At 34.4% G+C, this 25,662-nt stretch overlaps 1 protein-coding gene across 2 annotated transcripts; it reads left to right on the plus strand.

The window, feature by feature from the left end:
* Positions 1-1,026: 1,026 nt before the first annotated feature.
* Positions 1,027-25,012, plus strand: LOC113492160 (aldo-keto reductase AKR2E4-like). 2 transcript variants are annotated; one of them, XM_026869503.1, is made up of 8 exons: positions 1,027-1,153; positions 1,244-1,340; positions 13,941-14,033; positions 15,367-15,549; positions 17,286-17,402; positions 22,897-23,064; positions 23,430-23,627; positions 24,625-25,012. In XM_026869503.1, exons 2-8 carry the CDS (start codon positions 1,338-1,340, stop codon positions 24,862-24,864), a joined length of 1,002 nt encoding a protein of 333 aa, XP_026725304.1. In that variant the 5' UTR covers positions 1,027-1,153; positions 1,244-1,337; the 3' UTR covers positions 24,865-25,012. The 2 variants fall into 2 exon arrangements, with proteins under 2 accessions (XP_026725304.1, XP_026725303.1); XM_026869502.1 differs by lacking the exons at positions 1,027-1,153; positions 1,244-1,340 and adding an exon at positions 11,197-11,400.
* Positions 25,013-25,662: the final 650 nt, after the last annotated feature.

The following is a 25,662-nucleotide window of genomic DNA, read 5'->3' on the forward strand; positions in this document are numbered from 1 at the left end:
GTATTTTGATACGTTATTTCATATTTTTGATACCCGACTTAAAACGAGGGGGTGTAATAAGTTTGACTCATTCATTTTGGGTCTGTATGTGGCATTGTAGCGCGTTTGAATGCGGTTTGTATGGTTTTCGCCAATTTTACTCGATGTAAGTGATGAAGATGGTGATATTGACAGCAAGATACTGAATGTGTCAAGATGCCTGTCACGTGACAAAACTTTTGTAGGCTAAAAAAAACTATTTTCAAATTCGTATAGTAAATTGGAGATCAGGTGCTTCAAAATAACTACGGTATATCAAACTGGGATTATTCATAACATGCGTCCTAAACGCTACATGTTAATCCACAGAATTTATGAACCAGAAGTAATTTACAGCATTTCTAATTTTGCATGAACTGTGTAGAATAATATATATCTCTTGGGAGCTAGAGAACGGTTCGGAGCGTGGGTGAGGTCAGTATTTTAGTTGTGAAACTAGATAATACCCGGCTGTCTGCCTGTTGCCGATACATTAACGTACGATACTCCCCGATCGCGGGAGGTTCATGTGTAATAATTTATCGCTGGATTCTATATATGTAGCTATATATATGAACAAGTTTCTTAACGTAAAACTAACCTATACTGTCTTTACCAGAAGTTTCAGGAAGCCATTGAGATTTTCAAATAGCTATATATAGAAATTAATGTTTTGAAGTCCTGTGAAAAGTGATATTTTTTCAGTTTTTTTTTGAAATTGATTGATCGAGTAATTTTAAATCGAATGTGCTTAGTATTACAATCTTTTTTTTTTGTTTAGGCGGGGGAATCCTCATGGACACCCACTCCCTCAGGGGAGGAAATGGGTAGTGTCAGACTTTTACTGACTAAACCTGAACCGCCGTGCCACGTCATCCGCGTTTTTGTGTCGGTGTATGGCAATGCGTTGCAATCCTTCATACACCGACCGCGGGTTCTTAGTATTACCTACTTAAAATATCCTTTTTAATACGAAAATAAAGATTGCGTGAATAGAAAAAACGTCTTCAAAAATGTCATTCCGAAAAAGACAATAAAACGTCAATAAACAAATTTGAGGCTACCAAATACTTGGATATCAAAACTTCAGTAATTTCCTACCGGATTCAAATCACATTGGCTTTTCTCACGGCAGGTCAGTCGCGTTTCAAGTAATCGGTATTAAAGGGTTGAGTGTTTGTAAATAGGTTTCGTCTGAATAGTACATTTTGGGGTTTATTCGCAGTGACGTGGTGACCGGGCTTTGCTGAACCGATTCTATTAAAGGCATCGCCCAGAGAGCATAATTTCGGATTCCAATTTACAGCGCTTGGACACTCATGGTACGTCAATTTTGAGTTCAGTTTATTATGATATAAAATATTAACTAGGATTCCTTTTCCGAATGGATTTTCGATGGGGTTATTGTGTAGGCTGGCGTTAAAATCGTCGTTCTATATTAAATTTGTAGATCAATTAATGGGTGAATTTTTGAATTTGATTGATATTGTGAAATTTGATGATAATATGTTATTTTTTTAGGTAGAGTCTTCTCGAGTACATTTATAATTGCATGTTAAAATTCTTGTTTACCTTTGCGCTGTTTTCCTTGTATGTAGGTGTTTTAAATATCAACTTGAGTTATTGTTTTCAAATTACATTCTTATTGTGTTTCTATCACAGAAGTTTCATAAATAACCCCAGAGTATTTGACTAAGCAGATGAATTTATATTTTTAAATTGATGTATTTTTTTATAGACAGCTTTTATTTTACCTATTTCACCACCACAATATTGTGTCGTTGTAACTTGTGGTAACGAGTTTAACCAAAAATGTTGACACCGCCTCATTCCAAAATTTCCCTAAAATTCTACACACATATTGCTATGTCACATATCAAAAAAAAACAGATATTATTTTCAGTTATCCAAAGCCTTAGCTGTAGGTACTTTACATCCACACACCAACACCGCATTAGCACATTCACACAATTTAAACTTACCAATGCAATGACGACGTCACTCGGCTAGCCCTGGGCCGAGCATAATTAAGTTAGCCACTTCCCTTACTTGACACTTACGACATCCGTGCAGATAAGGGGGCCACTGTTTTTCTTTCATTCAACGTTATATTGTGTTTGGGTTAAGTGACCTGCATACCCTACGGCTACCTACGATGTATGTTATTTTCATCCCTAAATGTTTTGAGGGATTTCAACTTGATATTAAATTAAAAAGAGCAGGTAGAGCAGCCTGTTTTAATTATTTTACATCCAGCGTAGGAATATTTGTGTCTAATCAATTCAAAACTTCAAAATGCACTGAAACAGTCTATTAATCATACGGAATCCATTGACCCTGATAGAACGGCAAATAGAGTGTAATGTAAAAATATTTAACCATACAATTAATTATATATCTACACATAAGGGATAGCCGATTGTTTGATATCACCATATCAAACCCGCTGTACGCGACGTGTGCCAGGTTTGATCTCCGCGTAGCACAAGCATTTTGAGATCCTTGAATGATCCTGAAACCCCCTGCGCAACGAACATTAAATTGTATAGTGCGAGAATCGTTTACAAACGAAAAATATATTTTAATTCGCCGGGTACAAAATTCATATTTTAAAATTCAATTCCGTTTTTCTTACAGCTTTTATTCAAATAAGTTCAGCATTTTATATTATTTTTACTTTTTACATTTTACATTTTATACAGTAACCTTTTAATATTATACAACATTTAAGGTAATACGTGGAAATGCATGCATTTAGAATTTGGCCCAGTTTTAATTTCTCTTCTTTTTTGTTATTTCTGATTCTCTATGCTCTGTAGGTATTGGTAAGCTATTATAAAAGCATTTTTCACTTTGCTTTATAAAATATTTATTTCGAAACACGTATTCTATTCCTTAATTTTAGAATAAATAGATTATGAATTATATTTAACCTATAACCTTCAAGTTTACCGTCTCCTTCTGGGTTAAAAGTTGGGTGGTTAAAAGGGTTGAGTGAACTAAAAATATGCTCTTAATTTTCTAGGACAATCATTATAAGTCCTGTAAATGAAACTTTACAAAAGTATTACTAAAATCAGTTGTATTCGTTAAAACTGCATGTTTGGCGTTTACAATCCAGGAACATATCAGAAAAGTTTAGCAAAGCGATAAAAATGAAGTCCAATTTCAGACTGTATTGAAGCAATCTGTTTTATGGAGATGCATCATAATATTATATTCTAAGAATACGACACAAGTTATGGCAATAGCAATAAAAATTTGATCGTAAAGTGCTTGAAGATAAATTGTCAATATAGTCTTCCACTATCTATTCATATTCCATTGTGTGCCGGCCTAGTACCACCTTCTAACTGAGGTAGGTTCTTTTTAATGTTCCATAACCACAGCGTGTAATCGAAAACCTATTAGTAAGACTTGTTGTTTGCCTGACCCACCTTTAAGTCTATTGCTGTGGCCGCTATATCAACTGATACTTAAAATAAAGACGGAGATATAGCTACAGTTGTTTTGGCAATAAATTTTGGTCTACTTTGAAATTTATGTGTCACCCGACTGATTACCGATATGTTTTTCTTTTGACCATTAATGTATGGAACCCTCAGCGTAGTTCGTTGAGACCAAAAGGCACAACACCATCTTAAAGTAAGGCAGTTAAGGAAGCAACACTACACGGTGTAGAGCGGCATCGCCCTTTCATAGGCTCCAGCAGTCTTGCGTCAAGAGTTAGAGGTAGGATCCTTAATGAGCGATCCCGTGGCTTTAGCTGGAGTCGGCGAGGGTTCGACAGATACCCACGCCATACCTGCAGCGTGGTTTCATCCTGGGAGAATCTTTAATTTTAGTGATTGCCACTAAAAACATTGAAGGATAGTTTTCCTATAAAATTATCATCAAGAATTTTGTTGTAGGTTAGGTTGTATAATCTTTACCGTTTGACCTCCGAGTATATGGTTACAGAGAAGCACTCTGATAATTTTAGTCGATAGGAGTCCTATCAGGAGCGAAGGAAGCCCATGTATTTAATTTTAAAATTGTTAAACAAAAAAGGTTTTAGTGAGTATTTTTTCAGTCAATTTTTTTTTTCAAACCGACCTAAATAACCTTTCATTTTACTAAAGAGTCTGAATATAAAGTTTGTACTTATCAGGTCTTTAAATATAATCACACTGAGTATAATGATAATTGCTACGGAAACTTTCGTGAACTGAAAGCAAAGAGTTTTATATTCATGAAGGAATAATATGGTAATATTATTCCCATGAGGTGGCTAAAAGCCTAAGTTTCCTAACTGAACTGCGAGCACGATTTAATATACCTATAACGGTAGTGAATTACTACAAAGTGTCATTAATAAACTGTGGAAGTACGGTTGGCAGAAAAAAATATTGATTAAACGAAATGTTTTCTTTCACATTTGTAAAAGGGAAAGTAATTTCGAAATAAATAATAATGACAGAAAAGCTTTAGTTATAATAGCTTTAAAACCATTTTTTCACAATGTCCGTGATTTTTGTCTCGTACCTAGCTAGCTACGCTAACCAATTTCACTAACTTGTTACTTTTACTTCTGAAGCATTTTGGTACAAAAAAATACTCTTTATTCTATAAACTAGGCCATGAGATTAGTATTCTCTCAACACCACTTTAAAAATTTATGTAATAAAAATAAATGGCGAATTTTTCGTCCGACCGTACATATGCCGTGCCCATATATCATAACATGCACACTGCAAACATTCTGAGGCCCAGCGCATTGAATACCAATGATTTATAGTAGAAGCGACAATTAATTCATAAATTCACACGATTTGAGTTTTATTATCATGATAAATCCAAAAGAAAAGTTTAGGCATCAATTGGACAGTCCAATTGATGTCCCCAAGACGAATTAATACGTTTGACTCAAACATATAATTAAATCGAAAACAGAAATGAAATGATTTCCTTTTTTACGGAACCCTCAGTGTCGCAAGTCCGACACTAAACATTTTTTGGATTGGCTTCTTAAGACAGGGATGGTTGCCACTGTTCAGGAGAGACCTATCTTGATACAGTAGGCTATTGGCTATAGGTTAAAATTATGATGGTAAAATATGTTTAATCATTGACTTTGCTGGTTTGAGAAGTTTGTAGAAAGTCCACCTGTTTGATGAAAAAAAAGACAATATAGTCCATTTTGTACTGGTTTTAAAGGATCCTCAAACGTTTGAGACTAAAAAGTTTGATCGTCCATCCCTTTTATGTGGTCGCTATATAAGCTTGAAATCGATTGGCCTACTCTTGTATTACAAATATAGTTGAGACGGCTTTAGCTTCGGTTGCATTTTAGATAATATTAGCTTTAGATCTCAATTTAGCTGTTAGCACTAAGTTACGATACCTTTGGGAACGTTGAATATGCAAGGATTTCTTGTTAAAAGTGGTCGATGGGTAGAATATTACTTGTTATTTTGCTTTTATTGTAAATAAGTAATATTTTAAAGTTTATGTATATAAGTGTGTAAGTTTATTATACCCCTAAGGCTTGCGAATGCGTAAAGCAATTTTGATGAATAAGGGATCGTTAAACAGCAGTTGTTCGAGGAATCGTAGTGAAAGTGGCTAAAATAATAAAGCTGCAATATGGTTTTTCCCTAATTTTGAGGACTAAATTTTGCAATTGTTCCTAGGAATATTTTTATATAATAAAAATACAAAAATACAAATACAAAGGTATTTTTATTTTGACTAAATATTGCATTTGTTCCTAGCTTTATTATTTTAGCCACTTTCACTACGATTCCTCGAACAACTGCTACACGTTACAATAACTCTGAATTTATTCAGCTCTACACTTGATATAATATCTAAGTTCAAGGGCTTAAGTAAGAATGATATAAAAATAAAACTGTGTCTTTGTAAACTTGGGTCTAACCTTTGTTTCAGCTTCTGTCTAAGGCAATCTCCTCTTTTGAAAATTTCTTTTGAACATATTCTTCTTACAAAACCATAAAAGGATCTAGTATTCATATGTTTCAAGAAACCAAACAATAAGAATTACAGTCAGCGCCAAAAGTCGATGAACAGAATCAACTTTACAAAACAGCTGTTCACAATAAAATGCCATAAGTTATAGTCGCAACTGGGAAACAAAATAGAATGTACACCAGAAAATTTACAAAAGTCGCTAAACACGAGTATTTCAAAAGTATCTGTGCACTAGTATTCCTAAAGTCGCTGAACATCATTCTATCAAAAGTCACTAAACAGCAGAAAAAACAAAATTAGGCTAACAAAGTATATTTTTAATGTTGCCGTGACTGTGTTAATGTACCTACTTTTGACGCTTATGTTGTTGAGCTACTTTTGGGACAGTGCTTGCTGTATCTATATCAATACGATTTATAACTTTAAAAATGCTGGACCGATTTTGATACAATTTCAGTGGAGTGACATTTAAAAACATGGATATTTAGAATTTTTAATCCATTATTTTTTTGTAAAATATTAAAATAATATATTTTAAATTAAATTTATTATTTCACATATTTCATTTATTACTTTAAGTAATAATTCAAATGAAAATATTTTAGATATTGTTAACGAAACCTTCTTCACAAAGTGAAACCTCCTTCAAGATCCTTAGTGAAACCTCTTTCGAACCTGGGATTTGACAAGCGTCAAAAGTAGGTACCTTAGAATCTAAGGTAGGTACATTAACACAGTCACGGCAACATTAAAAATATACTTTGTTAGCCTAATTTTGTTTTTTCTGCTGTTTAGTGACTTTTGATAGAATGATGTTCAGCGACTTTAGGAATACTAGTGCACAGATACTTTTGAAATACTCGTGTTTAACGACTTTTGTAAATTTCTGGTGTACATTCTATTTTGTTTCCTAGTTGCGACTATAACTTATGGCATTTTGTTGTGAACAGCTGTTTTGTAAAGTTGATTCTGTTCATCGACTTTTGGCGCTGACTGTACATCTAACGAGGTACTTATGTATATTAAATCTTTTTTTTGTTGACAGCAAAAATGTTTTAGGTCTTCCAATTCTTTTTGAAATGAGAATAGAATTAAATAATGACTATTCTTTGTCTATCTATTGTAGACAACAGCGGTATTACGTAACTTGCGTTAGCGATGCCATAGCAAAATTTGGTGACTAAAAATATAAAATACTAGCTGTTGCCCGCGACTTCGTCCCCGCGGGTAGAAGTAATAAGTTATGATTTATACCTGCCCTGTTTCTCACATTGTATCTTCGCTCCTATTAGTCGCAGCATCATGGTTTATAGCCTAAAGCCTTCCTCGATGAATGGTCTATTCAACACAAAAATTTGGACCAGTAGTTCCTGAGATTAGCGTGTTCAAACAAACAAACAAATTCTTCAGCTTACATATATTAGTATACATATAGATTCGCAGCAAACTGCAAAATTGTGATGACTGACTGATGAGTAGTGGTAGTTGACATTTTTAGAGATGATGATGCCTTTGCCGCAATAGCCCCGATAAAGCAATATGAATCGAGGATTAGCAACCATTAGCACGGTCAGCTTTAATGGTTGACCATTTTTTGTGCGAATTTAATTTTCCATTTAGTCTTTATTTGTGCGGTAACCGCGAATAATACTAGAGCTTGACGCTATAATTTTCGCGAGTTACCTAATACCTGCTGCTCATGTTACATTCGAAAGTACACATCGACATTTCTTTTGTCATATTTGTCTTAGTAATACAACGGAAACTTTGAGGTACGTCATTGGTTTCCGAAGCCATTAAGCTTATAGATTTTGCTGACAAACTATCGTTGAACAACAAAGAGCTAATGTTAGCGTGGGTTGCGATACGCGGGACACAGGTTTTATTTGTTATTAGTCATCAATATTTACTGTCATATAGGACTTTGATAGGAGGGTTCCGATTTTAAGGTTCCCGCATCCTATTGCGGGGGCTCTAGTGTCCGTCCGTCAGTCAGTTTGTCTGTCCCTCCGTCCTCGTGAACTGTGATAGGTAGACAGTTGACATTTTTTCAGATGATGTATTCAGCGCCGTGAGTCCGACACGCACTTGACCGGTCACATTTTGATTTCGTATAGAGTATCGTGTTGTGTAGATAAGCGTAAAGAAACAGGGGTACAATTGTAAGGAGAGTTTGGAGGCCTTTTCTTCGCAGTCTGGTAAAAATGTTCTTCTTTCGCTGTCACTCCGAATATAAAGTAACGATAAATAAGAAGGTCTTAACGTTCAGTTGCATTTCACTGTGTAGTAAACAGTAAAAGTCAGTTGCTTTAGAATACAATTCCTCAAACTACAGCAAAGGATCGTTAATGTAGCTATAGGTATATTTACCAATGCCAAAGCAGGACAGAGTTCAGAAAGCGTTGCACTCACAAAAACGACTTATAAATCAATATTTACTTCGACATAGCTTCAAGAACCCGAGAAATCTTCTACCCTTTATTTACCAACTAGCTTTTCGCCCGCGGCTTCGCCCGCGTCGAGGTCGGTTATATCGCGTTTCCAAGAGAACTCTTCAAAAGTCCGGGATAAAAACTATCCTATGTTCTTTCTAAAGGTCAACTCTATCTCTGTACCAAATTTCATTAAAATCGGTTCAGTGGTTTAGACGTGAAAGCGTAACAGACAGACAGACAGAGTTACTTTCGCATTTATAATATTAGTAGGTATTAATAGTTCAGGGAATACGTTACTGAGTAAGAGGTCTTTAATTAAGCCAGTCTTTATGAAGTCATAGACCGCAACCCTAGCGGCGACAGTAAGAAGAAAATATCCCAAGCTGCTGTTTCCATTGTGGTTATCTCTTTAATTAATTAAAACACCTTCGGTTTCGGTTTTCCCGTGATTGCACCGCTATTGATATTCAATGAGGTTCTTTGTATTACTTGAATAAATTGTACCTAATACTTCCCTGTAGTTCGGTTAATTTGGATGTCGGTTTTTGGCTTTCAGCTTACTTGATTTTAAGATTCATCAGAATCGAAACAGCGGTTTAGACGTAAAAGCATAACAGGCAGACAAAGACATTCATTTCACATAGTATTTCTAAACAACTATAAATAATCTTCACAAATTGCTATCACATAAGCTATCCTATAATACAAATTGAATGGCAACTTGGAGAATAAAATGGGACCACCATCAGGGGAGACATATACATCTCTAAAAATCGCATTTCTTTGTATTTTCTTATTAAAGATGTCTTTAGGCTCTGGCCCAAGCGTGGAACAAATCCCAAGGGAGACCGCAGTTTATCTCTCGACAACAAAAAGGAAACTTTTAAACGAAATCGCTACGTATATGCCAGACTATTTTACCATCTTTTATTTATAGGGATACTCCTTTAAAATTAATAGTTTCTGTTCTGTGACCGTTGATGTAGGATGTGGGACCTGCTGGGTGGATTGAATCTAAAATGACGGAGAATTACGTGCTTTGCGTGTCAAGTTTTGTCGTACGTATGTTATATAGATTTTCTCGGTAATATTATCATATTTCGATGTTTTTATGCGTCAATTTTGTCTAAAAATGGAGCCAAAAATACGTAGAGCACTATAGATACTAAAACTGTAAATCAGGAAGGAAACATTCGCTGTTGTCTGTTGTGAGCGTTTCGTAAGCAAATTAATCACTGTGTGGTATAGTTTTGCACGGCAGTAACTTGAACACATATTATAAATTCCTTTATACCGCAATAACCGTATCCAAGCAGTCGAAGCCGCGGGCTAAAGCTGGTCCTCTATAAATTCGTATATCTCCTTCACAAAGCTGACCTCGGTTGACCTCACTCCATGTTGTATTTCCCTGGCAGTCAACCTGTAACTATTTCTGTTATCTGTCACAACATCCACTCAAAGGGTTGATGATGTTACAATCCACAATCCACACGACTACCTCGAAACAACAGATTGTGTTGTTGAAGGAGCTATATTGCTATGAAGCATACACCTGCATAATAATATGTAACATTAATACTATGTTAAAAAAGCTAAATTATGCCAGGAATCGATTGTACTAAACTTTGTGTTTAAATAATAACTGGTGTGTTTATTAAATTACCAACGAAGATTAAATTACCTATTTGTTTGATTTTTTGAAAAAAAAAGCAGTCTGTAAGTGTAAATAGCTGGGTGCAGGCCTCTTTCTATACACGGAAGGTTTTGATCATTGATTGACTTTGAAAGACTCCCGCATTACAGAATTTAATCCTTGAATGTTCGTGAAATCTTTCCATGCACAAAGACGACCAGACTCAAGACAAGTATTCGTGAATCACACAAATGCTTGTCGTACGCGGTATCGAACCCGAGACACGTCGCGCTCGGTTGGTTTGGCGTTTCCACCTCTGTAATTGTGTATTACAATGTTTTTTTCAATAATAGGTCACTACCGAACAATAACCTCAAAATAATACTAACACAATAGTGTTACTATAGAAATAGTATTGTATTTCTTACTTGTATCGACAAATTCCTACCTTTGACCAGAAATAAATACGCTTTTAGGAGGAGAATGCTTAATAAATGTGACATTCCAATCGTTATCGGAATTTGCTCTAGGAACTCGTAATGAATTGAAACGTATAAAAACAATATATATTATAACGGAATAGTAAAACTTAGGACATTTATACATGAGGGATCGGAAGTCCCTGATGTCGATTAAGTCTTCAGACAATCCCCTCACAACACGGGGTCAATTGGTCATTAAGATTATACAAAAGAATGACAGAATAACAGTGGACTCGACAGACATTATTGAACAAAGTATGAATGAATGAATTTACTCTTTATTTGAAACAATAATTATCAATAAACATTTTTTTAACCTAAGCCATCTATTTCGAAACCCAAATGTATAAAAAAGGCATTCAAATTGGTCCGGAACCACTTAAGATTAGTTCAGTGACAACCACACATACGTACAACCAAATTTGACTGATATATTTAGATAACAACGTTGTTGAGGTGATCTCAGAAACGACTGAATCAGTTTTGAAAATTCTTTTTCCATTAGCAAGCCACGTTATATCGAGTGCCATAGGCTTTCAACATAAAAAATACCGCCACACGAAGCGACCACGTGTCAGCTAGTCTACAATAATCTACATTACATATATCTGAAAACGATGATAGCCATTAGTTAAACCTTTTAGAGTGACACTGTATCGGAGTATTAACTAATTCTCGTTTCATGAAACATTGATAATTAAAATCGATATTGTTCGATTTTTGTTTATTGATCGATCGAGTGCTCGGCTATGACAATTTGAACACGTGAGATGATAGAGTGTGTTCAGTACATAACTAGATACCAGTGATAATGGACGTGCAGATGCGGTTGCTATGGTTTTTTGCATTCAATTATGTGTTGGTAAGAATTTTATCATTTATCTATTAAATATTTTGTATTCCGTTTATTTCTTATACAAATTTTGGTTGGCATTATAATTGCGTTTAACTATATTTACATACACGTTTTTTAGGGTTTCGAACCTAAAGGGTCTACTCGGAACCTGAAACGAGCTTAAGCAATCATTGGCATAGACGTTTTTTTTATTTTTTCAAACCGTCATGAGACCGGTTCGCACTTGACCGGTTCTTATTTTGGTTTCTGATGTTATCTATTTTTATTTAATGGAATGATAAGTTTTGGAATTACTCTATATGAACAAAACTATCAGATTCAATTTAGATCGGGCGTGGTGGTGTATCGAATCGACAGTAATGGAAAATTAATAGTAGCTAACGTCGACTGTATAAAGAACGAAGTGTTCATTACAAAAATCGATCTTATTGCTTTGGAACAAAGTTTATTTTGTTTACAATGTCCATCATAGTTTTGCAGTCGACTGGCCATGTGTTTGTGAAAGTACATGCGAACAATGAACATGCTATCTCTAACACGTGAATATCTATGTCACTGTCATTGTAGGTGGTATATCACTGATTGTTTTAAAAACATTACGGCGATATAATTATTGCGTAGGGAAGTCATTTACAAACATCCTATTCATTATGCACGAGGGGCATTTAGACTTGGAACCAACGCACGAGTTAAAAAGACATTATTGCGTGCCGGGATTCGAACTTACGACCCGTGATTTGGCTAGACTATCACTGCTTGCCTTCCATAAAGTTATATTCATTCTACCTACTTCGTATATATTTATCGGTATAAGTAAGCTTTGATATATTATATATGTAATATTAATAGGTATAGACATAACATTTAACGAGTAAAACCTGCTTTCTAGGAAGGACTCCATGGAGATTGGATTATCGTGTGTCAGTAAAGGATAGCTACGGAAGCACCCAAGCCGCGGGCTATATTAATAGACCTAAATTTTTCGTACCATTTTTTTTAATAGAAAAAAAACACACATGTTTGAAATAATCCACTGGACATTATTTTATAAATCATTTCTGACTGTTTACAAGTATGTGTCAGAAAACAAAATTGGATCAACTTGCCTACTTTAATATATTAAAAATTACAAATCAATCATTATTTTTCATGAATCGATCATTATCAATACATAGGTATTTGAAAAAATATCTACAAATTATAAGGAAAGATGGCTTGTATATAACTGTTAACGTTTAAATTCACAATCGTTATAAATGTAAGATTGTAAACAATTATCGAAGTTCATAAGTATCTTCTATACTTAAGAATATAAGTATCCGAATTTCTTGTTTATCGTCATCAATTGAATGCAAACACAACACTATTATCATTCACTGTTGATATTGTCTAGTTAGTGCATAATAATGCCTATTACGCAGATTTGCGCCTCAATGGGCACTATTCAATAGAAACTCAAATCCTTAATGAATGCAGAAGCGTAACAATATAACAATACGGATGTTAGCATTAGAACGATTAAATAACTATATTTGTTTCATTTATTATGAACTATGTCATTGTTTTGGTAATTCAATATGTGGGTGACCTTAAAGTCAGTAGAGATAGTATTCAATAATAAAAAAAAAAACTTTTTCTAACATTTTCTTTCTTTTTTTATAAGAGTACTGTTTTACCACAGGCCGGTATAAAAATACGTAAAAAACGACAATGAAATCATGTCATCATCTTCATGTGCATAAAAAGAGCAGTTTTCACAGACGACTATTGCGTATTATAATACCGGCCAGCGGTGGTCTATTAACGTTTTGTAAGCAAGAAAACAAAATGTTTTTGGACTTAATAAAATTTGAAAGGACAATAGAAAGGGTACAAAAGATCTTAGATTATGCTGCAGGGAGTCCTTTAAAGTTATTTATAAATTAAACAGACAACAATATCATTTTGGGCATCTGTCAAGATTTATGTTTGCTTACATTGTTTGAATGAATTTGGGGTCTAAGTGATCGTCTCATCGAATTCGTAATAATTTGATTTTAAATGTCACTCAGAAGTTCATTCCACTGACAGTTATAAACAGAATTATCTGTCGGTTAAGTGAATTATATTATTATCTATTATCGTGTCTTTGTTGAAATATGAACATACAGCAAAAAGAATTGAAATAAATTTAAAATGCAGATTAAGCATCACAAAAATTGGCTACTTATTTGTGACATAAACACTTTTGCACGATATGACGTGTCTAACTTACTATTATTTGAAAAAGAGGAAAAATTACAACCATACATTTTTATAAAAATCTCTCACAAAACACCTTCTTCCCGTTCATAAACATCAACCTCATCATTGAGTAAGAATACAATAAAGCCAAAATCAAAATAACATTTTATATTCCAAACAATATACCTACTAAACACCCCATTCATTGTATAAGTAAAGTATGATAAGTTGATGAGAAATGACTGGAAATATTTCCATGATTTATCGGACTTTTGGACCCCTTGTCTTTTCTGCTTGATTTGTAAGTTGAAATGTGTCAACAGGTCGAATGCACAGGCCCGTTGTTCTTTAAGCTGAATGATGGAAAAGAAATACCTGCGGTCGCTCTCGGCACAAGTCTTGGACATTTAGCCGATGTAAGTAGAAATATGTTTTTATTTTAGGCTGGTTTTTGTATGAGTTGGCGTTTAATAGTTACGATTTATGATGTTTCGGATGTTTTTTTGTTTTTTAGCTTTATTAAGTTATTCAGTTTTAGTCTTGCATTTGAGGAACTGATGGCTATAGCTGATTTTTTATTTAAAAAGTATGTTTAATCACTTTCGACCAAGTAGTAAGTATATTATTGATAAGACCCCCCTTTCTGCCCACTTCCGATATTGTTCTCTTAGTTGATTATACCTTAGCGAGTAGGTACAGTAAATATCTATTATTACAACAACTACAACAACACTTAACTACACGATTAAAAGCTCGTGTCCTAAACTAATTCAAATAAAGCTAGAGAATCTAAACAAATGTGAAGCACAAAGCAAGTATCTACCCCGAACTCCAAAAGAGATACTGTTTTGTGGAAGCGAGACAACTCTACACCTTGTAGCGTGCCGTCTTGCTTCTACAATTACAATAATCCTACTGTGAGAGGAGGTGGTAGGAGGCCTGCATAGGGGTATAGAGACATTAGGAGCCCAGGAATAGAGCACTTTAAACAGGCAGATTAAGATGGCTGCATCCATCAACAAAAGCCTTCAGTCAGATGCAGCCGGAAATGTAGGTACATAATGTACAGAGTAATTTGTTACACAGTGTGTATTGAAACAGGGTATGTTAGTACAGAGAACTATTCATTTGGACTGCGTCTGTGAGCACTGATAGCATGGTTATGTTATAGAATCGTGTAAAGGGGATGATATTGTTTTAAATTTTAGTTTTAAGTGTCAGCATAGAAAACGGTGCAAAAAAGTGTTATTTAAGTAGGTTTTATCCGTTTGCTTATATATGAACTGTTTTGATACGACTATATTATAAAAAAACTTGAAAATCTTCATGTATAATCTAGAGACGTCCAAAATGATGAAAACTGTGTTTCTTATCTACTCTGAAAATGCCTCTTTTCACCCTGTTTTACTATAAGCATCTTTGCCTTGATGGAAAATAAATAGTGAAGTTAAGCCCTGAAAAGCTGATTCTTACAATGAATGATAATGTTTTTATAGCTGAGGTGTTTTCGATTGTTTATTTTTAAAGTTTGTAAATGCTTAACTTTTCTTCCCGCCCTGTAGCGATCTTCGGACATAATTCAACGAAAAAGCCTCAATTTAGCATTTTGTTTTGTAAGCATATCAAACTGGAAACATTTTTAGACTGCACACGATGCAAAACATAGACTATCTTTCCTACAACCTTGTACAAGACTATCCTCTATCTATCAGTGCACATTTCCCTTAGTAACAACATTGTCATGTAAAGGGAACTCGGGTGCTGTCAGTGAATCATTCGTTGGCAAAGGCAGTACAATGGGCGCTGGAGGCCGGCTACCGGCACGTCGACACCGCCTCGCTGTACCGCGTCGAGGACGAAGTCGGGCTCGGCGTGCGAGAGTTCCTGCAGGGCAGTAATTATACGAGGAATGATATTTATATTACTACAAAGGTGAGTGTTTGATTGCTGTTTTTTAATTATTAAATGATGTAACGGTTTGCTCATGCGTATTTATCAGGCGTGCCCGACTAGTTTCAGACCCAACCGGTGTCCGAATCGGACGCGGCGGGATCGCGAGTAAACCGTTACGTCATTTAATAATGAATGAGTCTCACGATATGCTGTTTTGCTATGCTTATTATAAAAATATGCTGTTTTTTAAGTTTATAATCGAAGGGGTCTTAAATATTTTATTAAAGTTATTTTATAAAGGTAGACAGTTTAATGAGGATGATTCATACTTAAAATTTTGCAATGGTTTACTTGCGCCTATTTATCGAGATTGATCTTTAATCAATTCTCAGCCCTCGATTAAGGGCTCTGGTTAGGTCTGAAACTTGTCGGCAGTTGCAACTATTAAGTTTGATTTTATATTGCTATCTGTCTTTATTTCATCTCACAGTGTCAGACTTAACGGCGACTTAAAACTGATTGACATTTCAATTTAGTACGCGTCTTTGTTGTTCAAAAATGACCGTGATTGACGAGTGTCCAGATGTAACCGTTTTTATCTAGTATTGTGAGTATTTTTTTCTAGTAATCCAAGAATTGAAACAAAAGCTTTTGTTGCTATTCAATAAATCATTTGTTGATTTAAAAATGGGTCCAAACATTTTACAAATACTATAAAAGTCTTATAAAACAACCTATTGAAAATTCCCTTAGCAACATTATACATGCGAGAGATTTCACATACCATATATTATTTCTTCAGCAGTGAAAGGACGCCAGACGTATATGTCACCACGAAAATGAGTTCGGAGTACATTATTAATGGTACCTACGTGGTTCAGTATGAATAAACTGGGAGCTATAATAGTTTGGCTTTTGTTAGTGATTTCCAAAACGGAATGCATTAGCTCAGGTCCATTTAAGAGCTTCGCACGTGAACCGTGGAGTACAAGTTGTGACAAGCCTTATTTATGATCGAAAAGTTCATGAGATTTATAACAAGATGTCTCCATGTGGGTTCACGCGTTTGAACTTTAACATAAAATTAATCTACATTAAAATTTTACACATTGTTATTTATGACAATGCAAATGAATATTTAGCATCTTGCCTTTTTACACGTTTTATACACTCATTATTCTTGTTTGTTTATTTGTCGTTACGGTTGGATTTTTGTTACTCAATTTTGACGCTTTCCCGATAAGCTAGTAAGCTGAAAATTTCAGGGTAGCTTCAAACCCAATGACAATGCAATTTATTAAAACTTCTGGGCCGACTTTGGTAAAATTAGAATTGAGTGACTTTAAAAACGTGGGTTTTTAGATTTTTTAAATCTATTAATTTAAAATAGGTAAGTTAAATTAAAAAGAAAATAGTGACAGAAAACTCTTATGTATGGAAGTGACAGCTCTAAGTCACGTGACTAATCGAGAAAAATTGACATTTCCGTACATTTAATCGTTTTCTATAAACGTTGCTGATTGTAGAAATGTAACTCGTCTAGACTGTAGTGGGTTTCTGTTATCTCAGTAAAACAATCTTGTTTAATATTTTGCTATTCTACTAAATGTTTATTGTTAGGTATCCAAGCTAAACCAACGGTAACTTCCATAAACTTTATTTCGGCCTTCGTAACTTCAACTATAAAACAAACCTTGATAACAGTATTTGCTCAGTTTAACCAAAGTTTCCTTTACAAAATCCTCAGATATAATTTTAATTTGTCTTGTTGTTAGTTGTGGAACGACGCCCACGAGCGAGCTCAAGTGTTGCCAGCCCTCAAGAAATCACTCGACGACCTGCAAATGAACTACGTGGACTTATACTTGGTCCACTATCCTATGGCGTACACGGTGAGTCACCTTGTTCACATAACTGGAAAACTAATTTAATGTTTGCGCAGCTTCGCAACGTAAACAATCCCTTGGAACGCATTAAACTTTACAAGACTCCATTTGAGTACGTTCAAACACACATTCCTCGGGTGTGTAGTTATACAAAATCATTTTAATAATAATGTGTTGCCTGCTTCAGTTGGATACATGGAATTCATGTAGAACACATTCAAATCTCGATGGGAGTGAGTTTTAATTTGTTTCGTACGTTTGGGAGTTTTTGTGTCAAAGCTTTTCAATTAAATAACCTCCATGTCTACATACTCTTTTTTAATAAACGATGTTACCATGTTCAAATTTTGACATATTTAAACAACAATAAAAAAGATAATTTAAAAAATAACCCTAAAAATACAATGACGTCTTTTATTTATGTTGCCGCGTAATTGCTACATGAAAACTTGTCAATGTAAAATATCAACATTGTAAATTTAATATAATCGTAACTTAGAAATCGGCAAATAAAATTTTGAAAATAAATCTTACACGTTTCTAGAAGCCGATAGTTTTCATCAATATTTTGCCGTTGTCTAGACGTTTCTATTAAAGATAGATGAAAAAGAAACAAATTCTTATATTAGTTGGAGCCATGTTTTATTTTAAAGCTGCACGACATTAAAGGGCACTTCAACAAATAAAACTATTTTAAAAGAACGAGTTTTTGTTGTAGTTTGACTTTGGTTTTCTTATAACGGGGTTGTTGCTTAAATTGTTAGCTAAATATTTGTCGCTGAGTAAAGAAATAGTGAGGCAATGTTAAAAACGCGGGCAGTGCAAAAAATGCTTGCATTTTCCATTCGATTTCGCTAAGCTCGGTTCATTTTTATAATAGGGAAGTAGTCATTTTTTGTTTTAAGTCCCACAGGTATGTTAGTGAATAATATTGGATACGTATTTTTTCTTTTGTCTCGCAAATAACTATCAATAGTATATCTTCATATGTATAATTCTACTGTTCGTGTGTATAGCACTGATCCTAAACGGCTGGATCGATGTGAACAGATTTAATGAGTGTCTATAGTGACATAAAAAGCCGTGCAAATTCGTGTCTCGGACTGCTGGCTCCCTACAAATATTCTATAAATAGGCAATCTTCGAAACATGCCAAAACTGAATTAAAAAGAAATAGTTTATAGAAAGCCATCTACAGCGTAGTGTTTTCCGAATTTAATTTTGGGATAAAAACTTAATCAAACTCTAATCTATCCGATTTATTGTAGAAACAGGCCAATTGAGAGACTACTATTGTCACACACAAATACATTCATTTTCATTTCACCTGTAATCGTAATGAAACAAGCTTTTATCACATATCACGTTGTAAGCTCATTAACAAAGTAATTAGTTAATACAGTTCGCTACTTTAGTCGTTACCGAACGTTATTGCTATTTGATAGCAATGAAAGCTAAGCGGTATTACAGAGCTTGTTTACGCATAAATCAAATGATTTAGTTGGCAAGTTAACTTTGACTCAACTCTCTGAATCGACGAAGTGTGGGCGACGCGAGGTACTGTCGTTGTTGGGGCACCAAAATGGCGTCAATGATATAGTCTACGCCGTTTGTTGAGATGGTTGGGAAGCAGGCAGATAGTGAAGGCTGCAGGCAACTTTGTGGTATCGTTTGTCGCGCGTTCCATAAACGGGTACGTAGCGAAAGCGATGAAGCGTAGACGCCGCGAGCTAACACGCTGACAATTCATAAACAGTTCCGTGCATACGAGGCGAATTCGTACGTTTGTTGGAGTCAGCGCAGTAAAGTATAAATACGCGGTGTTCCTGCATAGGTGTTTAGTATCAGGGTTACTAACACTACTAGGGGCATGATGAGCAGTATATATACATAGGTAAAGCAAATTTTCAACAAAAGTTTTCACTTTAAAAGCCAACATGCCAACATGGCTTTTAAAGTGAAAACTTTTAATGGTAACAAAAATTAAAAATTTTATTTCACGGTATTTGAAAAAAATGTTTTAATTGTTGCATGCTATGACAAATGACAAACATGTTCTTGGTCTATATTTTTAATGTCATCTTACATTCTTTTTGTACATTTTTAGATGTACGCACACACAAGTTTATAAACAATCCCACGATAAGTTATGAAGCGTCAAGACACAAAATATATAAGATATACAAACCATTGTCAAAATTTAAATAAAAAAGTTTTTATTTCAAACTAGCTGTTGCCCGCGACTTCGTTCCCGTGGGTAGAAGATATAAGTTATGATTAATACCTGCCCTGTATTTTATACATTTTCCATTGTATCTTCGCTCCTATTATTCGTAGCGTGATCATTTATAGCCTAAAGCCTTCCTCGATAAATGGTCTATTCAACACAAAAATATTTTTTCAATTTGGACCAGTAGTTCCTGAGATAAATGCGTTCAAACAAACTCTTCAGCTTTATATATTAGTATAGATAGGCCGTTTCTCAGGCACATTTAAAACGTTACATTACTGACTCTAGTTGCTCGGTTCCAAAGTGTCATTCTTATAGAGAAGAACCGGCAAGAAACTCCATAAGTTACTCTTTGACTGTCTCGTCTACGTCTTTTTACGTTTGCCTTACCCCTTCGGACATAAATATGCGCTTCTTCACCACAACACACCAAGACAACACTCTAACAAAGCACTCTAACAGTTGTTGACTACAGCTTAATAGGGCGACTTGACAATGAAAGTACTGCGCTATGAATACATTACACGGGTCAGCTTTGCGCCGGCTGGTGACGAGTTTAACCCGTGACTTCTAAACGATACTTAACTTTAAGATGCAATTCATTTTTACATCCATCCATAAATTTGCATACATTTTGACACTCCGACACTTAGTGATGACTTGACCTGATAGATATTCTTTTTCATTGTAATCATAGCTTTCGAGATTTCTGAAAGATCTGGAAATAAGGGAAGGCCATATCTTGAAAGAGCTTATTTGTAATCGATGTAAACCTACAATCGTATCTGCCTTATCATTTTTTTGTCGCTACGTAGAACCCCTAGGAACAATATGAACTAATCTTGTTTCAGATACGGACAGCATAACGATTAATGAATATTTTGATACAATTTACGATATTAAAACATGTATTTCATATACTTTCAGTAATAGTTTTTATTTTGTTCACCAATACAGCCTTCCGACCAGAAATTACCGAAATAGAAATCTCAACCAAATCAATAACAATCTCAACCAAAATAATTTCAGAACCGTAATACCACATATTTCGGATATATCCGATGGTTTCAGTTTCAGATACGGGTCTCCACATCCCTGATTGTTACCAACATAACCAACATAAGTTTGGCTATTATTCACATGTCTGCGAATGAACATTAATCAATGGTTTGGATATCGGGCAGTAATCAGCCTGTCATTACGTTTAATGCAATTTGTTTCATATTAAGCGATTGCATCATGATATTCGTATTCCTTATATGTGTAATTATAATTCGATTTCAGGCAAGTTTACAAGTTATTAATTAATTTTTTAAATGATTATATTTATAAAAAAATCACCTTTATTTTTGTCCGTTATTTACAAGTTTACACTCGTGTCTTATTAATCATTTTGTCACTTGTGGTAGGAGTTAAATTAAACTTTGAAAAATGTTTAATAATGAGTCAATGTCAAATATTAGGTTATAGTGATCGGATATTACGTATAATTGGGGAAGCAAGATGAACAGCGCGTAGTGTAGTGCACCATCACTTCCACAGGGAATAAGAGAATAAATATAATAAATAAATGCAGACAACATCACATACATTGTTCTGAACCCAAAGCAAGTTGCTAAAGCACTTGTGTTATGGAATTCAGATACAACGAAGGTACCACAAACACCCAGACCCGAGACAATGTAGAAATGTGAATTTTTACATTGACCCGACCGGGGATCGAACCCGGGACCTCAGAGATAGCGACACCTTGAAACCGGTGCGTACGCCACTCGACCACGGAGGTCGTCTCATCATTAACATTCTTTTATTTGCTATTTTGTATTCGTTTTTAATGTTTTTCTACCCTTCATATAATTTAAATATCAAAACAACGTTTGCCGAGTCAGCAAGTTTCTTATAAAATTATAGTTTTATCCAATGTTTTGACGTGAAAGTCAAGTGATATTTGTTCAGAACACTTGATGTGAGTTCACAGAGGTTCACAATAAGGACTTCTTACTTGCTCGTACTAACTTTTTAGTTATGTTTTCATTTTAAAATGTTCAAGAACTCCTTCGTCTTACAAAGATCTTTTCTCTTGAAACTTGTTTTCTAGATTATACTTGTATTATTAAAAGAGCTAGAAGTAAAAGTTAACTGCAATCTGGAAATCTGTTTATGATTATGTGTCTAGAATAGATGTTTATGTATTTAGTTAAGAAGATAAGATTTTCTTTGCGTTTAATTATTGTAAAATTATTTTGTAATATACGATTTAGCTCCAGTTTATTGATATATCAGAAAAAATATAATTATACATAGATTAGTGGCACTTTCACGTAAATTAATTCACATTTATTGCCAACAAAGAAATGTTCAACTTTTTATTAGGTTATTGATAATTATTGACATTATCACTAATTAACTAAATTTGTCACATAAAAATCACATGACCTATATATTAAATTATTCCCTACATAGAAACCGCTTAGAAGTTTATTTGGGAACGTGAGTTTCACTGTTGGAATAAGCTTTACCGGTGTATGAACTATGTAACAGGGACTTTAAGTACTTTGAGCCTTGGTCCACAAAACTAAACAACCTCAGACCCAAAATATCGTTAAAGTTTTAAAGGAATGATTTATGTAAATTAAGTTCTACCTACGCTTTTGAAGTTATTCGAATGTTCTTTAACTACTAAGTAATTAGGAATAGGGTATAAGGAACTTAATTGTTTTCTTATGCGTTTCAAATTAGAAAATAATCGTATTTCGTTCCGTACTCGTAAAATTGTAAAGCTAACAATGAAATATCCATATTATCCATGTCAAACAAGTTCATACGCGTACGGTAACGACTGCTTATTTTTATTTTCCTTTTAATATGTGCATCATATTTTTTTGTCATTATAATAAGTTTTCAAAACAAAATGTCATTAAGATTGTTGTCTGCTCATTTTAAACAAGACCCGTTTAGGAGCTACAGCGCCACGGACAGGCTCAGACAAAGAAAGGCAGACACACATGGTATTCAAAGTTATGAAATCCCTCTTAGAAAAGAGCTAATGATCATGAATTGACCGATTTTAAAATAACTCCTTGGAAAGCAACCGCAGCCATATTGGTTCAGACGTTTAAGTCCTACGATTTCACTAGACAGAGACATTCATAAAGCGATCAAACTTATGGCACACCTCGGTTTACGTCAGAGCTAATCAAAATATTCATAGTGAATTAATTCAGCAACTTTTATCATAATATATATTTCAAAATAAAATTATTTTCGTAGTCCAATGGCAGCATCAGCACAACAGACTACCTGACAACATGGAAGGGCATGGAAGATGCGAAGATGATGAACATGACCAGGTCTATCGGGGTGTCGAACTTCAACCTGTCGCAGATGAAGAGACTCTGGCATCACGCGAAGATCAAGCCTGCTGTGCTGCAGATTGAGGTCAGGGAAAGTTAAAGCAATTTCTGTCGTAGTTCTAATATTATTAAAGTCAGTTTTCTTTTGGCACTGCGCAATGTGCATATGTTTAGAGAGTAAGTAAGTATAAATGGAAGGTTACATCCTATAGGGACCTGTTGGAAAAAAAAGTTGTAAAATTTTCAATTAGCCTGGATCTTCTCCACTTGTTCTTCGTATATTGTCACACCACATTGACTTAGCACCATAGCGGCTTTAATTCACATTTGCGATTGTATTTGGCACGAGTGTGGTCGTCATTTCAAATTATCTAGCACTGGTGAGGTTTCTCCCAGCTTTTAGTTTTAGTAGCGTTTTATCACTGTTACCACTATAATATTTTTTCATAGGTGAATCCAACCATTACTCAAGAGAAGCTAGTAGACTGGTGTCATAACCACGGCGTGGTGGTGATGGCTTACAGCCCGTTTGGGGCTGTGCTGGGCAGAAAGAAGGATGGACCACAACCCAGAGCCGACCACCCCCTGCTGCTGGGACTAGCGCACAAGTACAACAAGACTGTTCCACAAATACTGCTTCGATATTTGGTGAGGAAAGATATTATATCATCTTCTGATTTTTGGTATAATTTTTAAGGGTCATTGATATAGTTAAAAATATCTGAAATTATTACTTACGGCCACGTACAACATTTGATCATCTGGAAATGTACTATTTTATGTTCAAATTGACGAATGTTTACTGTACCAAAAAAAAAGTTTAGAAGCACAACCCCCAGAATTTTATTGAGAACTCTCAAAAGAGCAGCGAAATTGTATATTTTTCGTCATTTTGTGCTATGAAAACAGAACACAATTTACGATGTACAGATTTCCTATCCGCTATCCAAAACTGTTGAAATAATTTGACAACGGATCAGATAGGCAAGGTAAATTGACAGATCTAATTCCCCGTTCCTCGTCTCCGATCCGCCGTAATCCTCGAATGGGCTCGTTCACTCCTACTATCCTTTACCTTTGACAAAGTGACAGTTCAAAATACGTGTTAACATCACTTCAAACTTGTTTAATTTAAACCCCAAAGTTTGGTACACGGGCCCAATTCGCTTTAATTGCGTTTTCAAATGGAAAATCGTTTATTTATTTATGAAGTTTCGTGTAAACATATGAGCTATTAAGTAGGTTCGTTTACTCGTATTAATTTAAATAAATAACTAGTTTGCAAGCAATTATGTTGCTTAGTACCTATATCTGCGTAGATAGATTGAGCTTTGAATGAGATTTTGAAATAATGAAGGCTAAAATTCGAATTACCCAGTCAGGTAGATTTTTTATTTTATTTTATTAAATCAATGAAACAATATGAGTATTGAACGCATCAAGAGTCGTAAAACGCGTGAAAGTATTATAATTGATACATACTTTAAACATCACTTGTCCGTAAAAGTGAAATGATTGGTAGATTACACGAATACTTTACCATACTTATCTCATGTTAAAAAAGGAACACATTATTTCGAAATTTACACAAGTATATCATTTCGTAAAACGAATTCATGATTTATAAAACTCCTTTTTCTTTAAGCTGGATCGAAACATAGTAGCAATACCACGATCGACGAACAAGCACCGTATCGCACAAAATATCAATATAATGGACTTCAAACTAAAACCGGAGGAGGTTCGGGAACTTTCAGCCTTCAACTGCAACTACAGACTCAGGACTCCAGTCAAGTGGTACGACCACCCGCACTTCCCCTTCGAAAAGAAAAACTTAACTCAAGAGCAAATTAATTACATCATCGAACATAGCAAAGAGGATTAATGATTCTGATAACAGTTGGTGAGAGTTAATGATTTACAACGAAAGGTTAATTTTTGAGATCGATAGAAATGCTAACCAGCGGAAAGAAAATGAACAAAATGTATTTAATGTGATGTCACCCTAATAAAAATAGAAAAATCACGATTAAGATCCTTGTTTTATTTTCATAAACGTTAATTATTCAAATAAAATACCTACATATACAAATATCACTTAACGAACACTTTACGGTAAAGACAAAAATATAGATATTGAAAAATAAATATGAAATATCTCTCATATATAGAACTTAACTCTTACTTCAAACTGATTGACATATCAGTAATACATTTTAATATAACCAACCAGCAACAGAATACAATATGACTTTATATTTCTGATAGCAGACAATTTAACAGACAACAAAATAAAAATGTGTTAGAAAGAAGAGCACAAAACACAATACTTTCAACAATTGTATTCAGAATATTACGAATATAAATGATTTATCAGCAATTCCTGACATAAATATCTCTTCTACAAAACCGTAATAATAACGCTTTCTGTTTTATAAAGTCCTTTATTTAACATCCACATAATTTATAGCTCTCCCTTTTTATCAGCGAAACCACTTCCGAGCGTAAAGTTATACAATAATAATCTAATTTGATTCATTTCAAATATAAACTTTGCCGGCTATCAGCTATTTATTCTTGTCTTTTATAGAATAGACGAAATCTCGCACGATCTACGACTCTACAAAAGAATTCCTTGATTAGTTAATGTAACATAGATCACATCAGATGTAGCGATCAAAGT

This window comes from Trichoplusia ni, chromosome 3 (assembly GCF_003590095.1).
Source record: "Trichoplusia ni isolate ovarian cell line Hi5 chromosome 3, tn1, whole genome shotgun sequence".
Taxonomy (NCBI): Eukaryota; Metazoa; Arthropoda; class Insecta; order Lepidoptera; family Noctuidae; genus Trichoplusia; species Trichoplusia ni.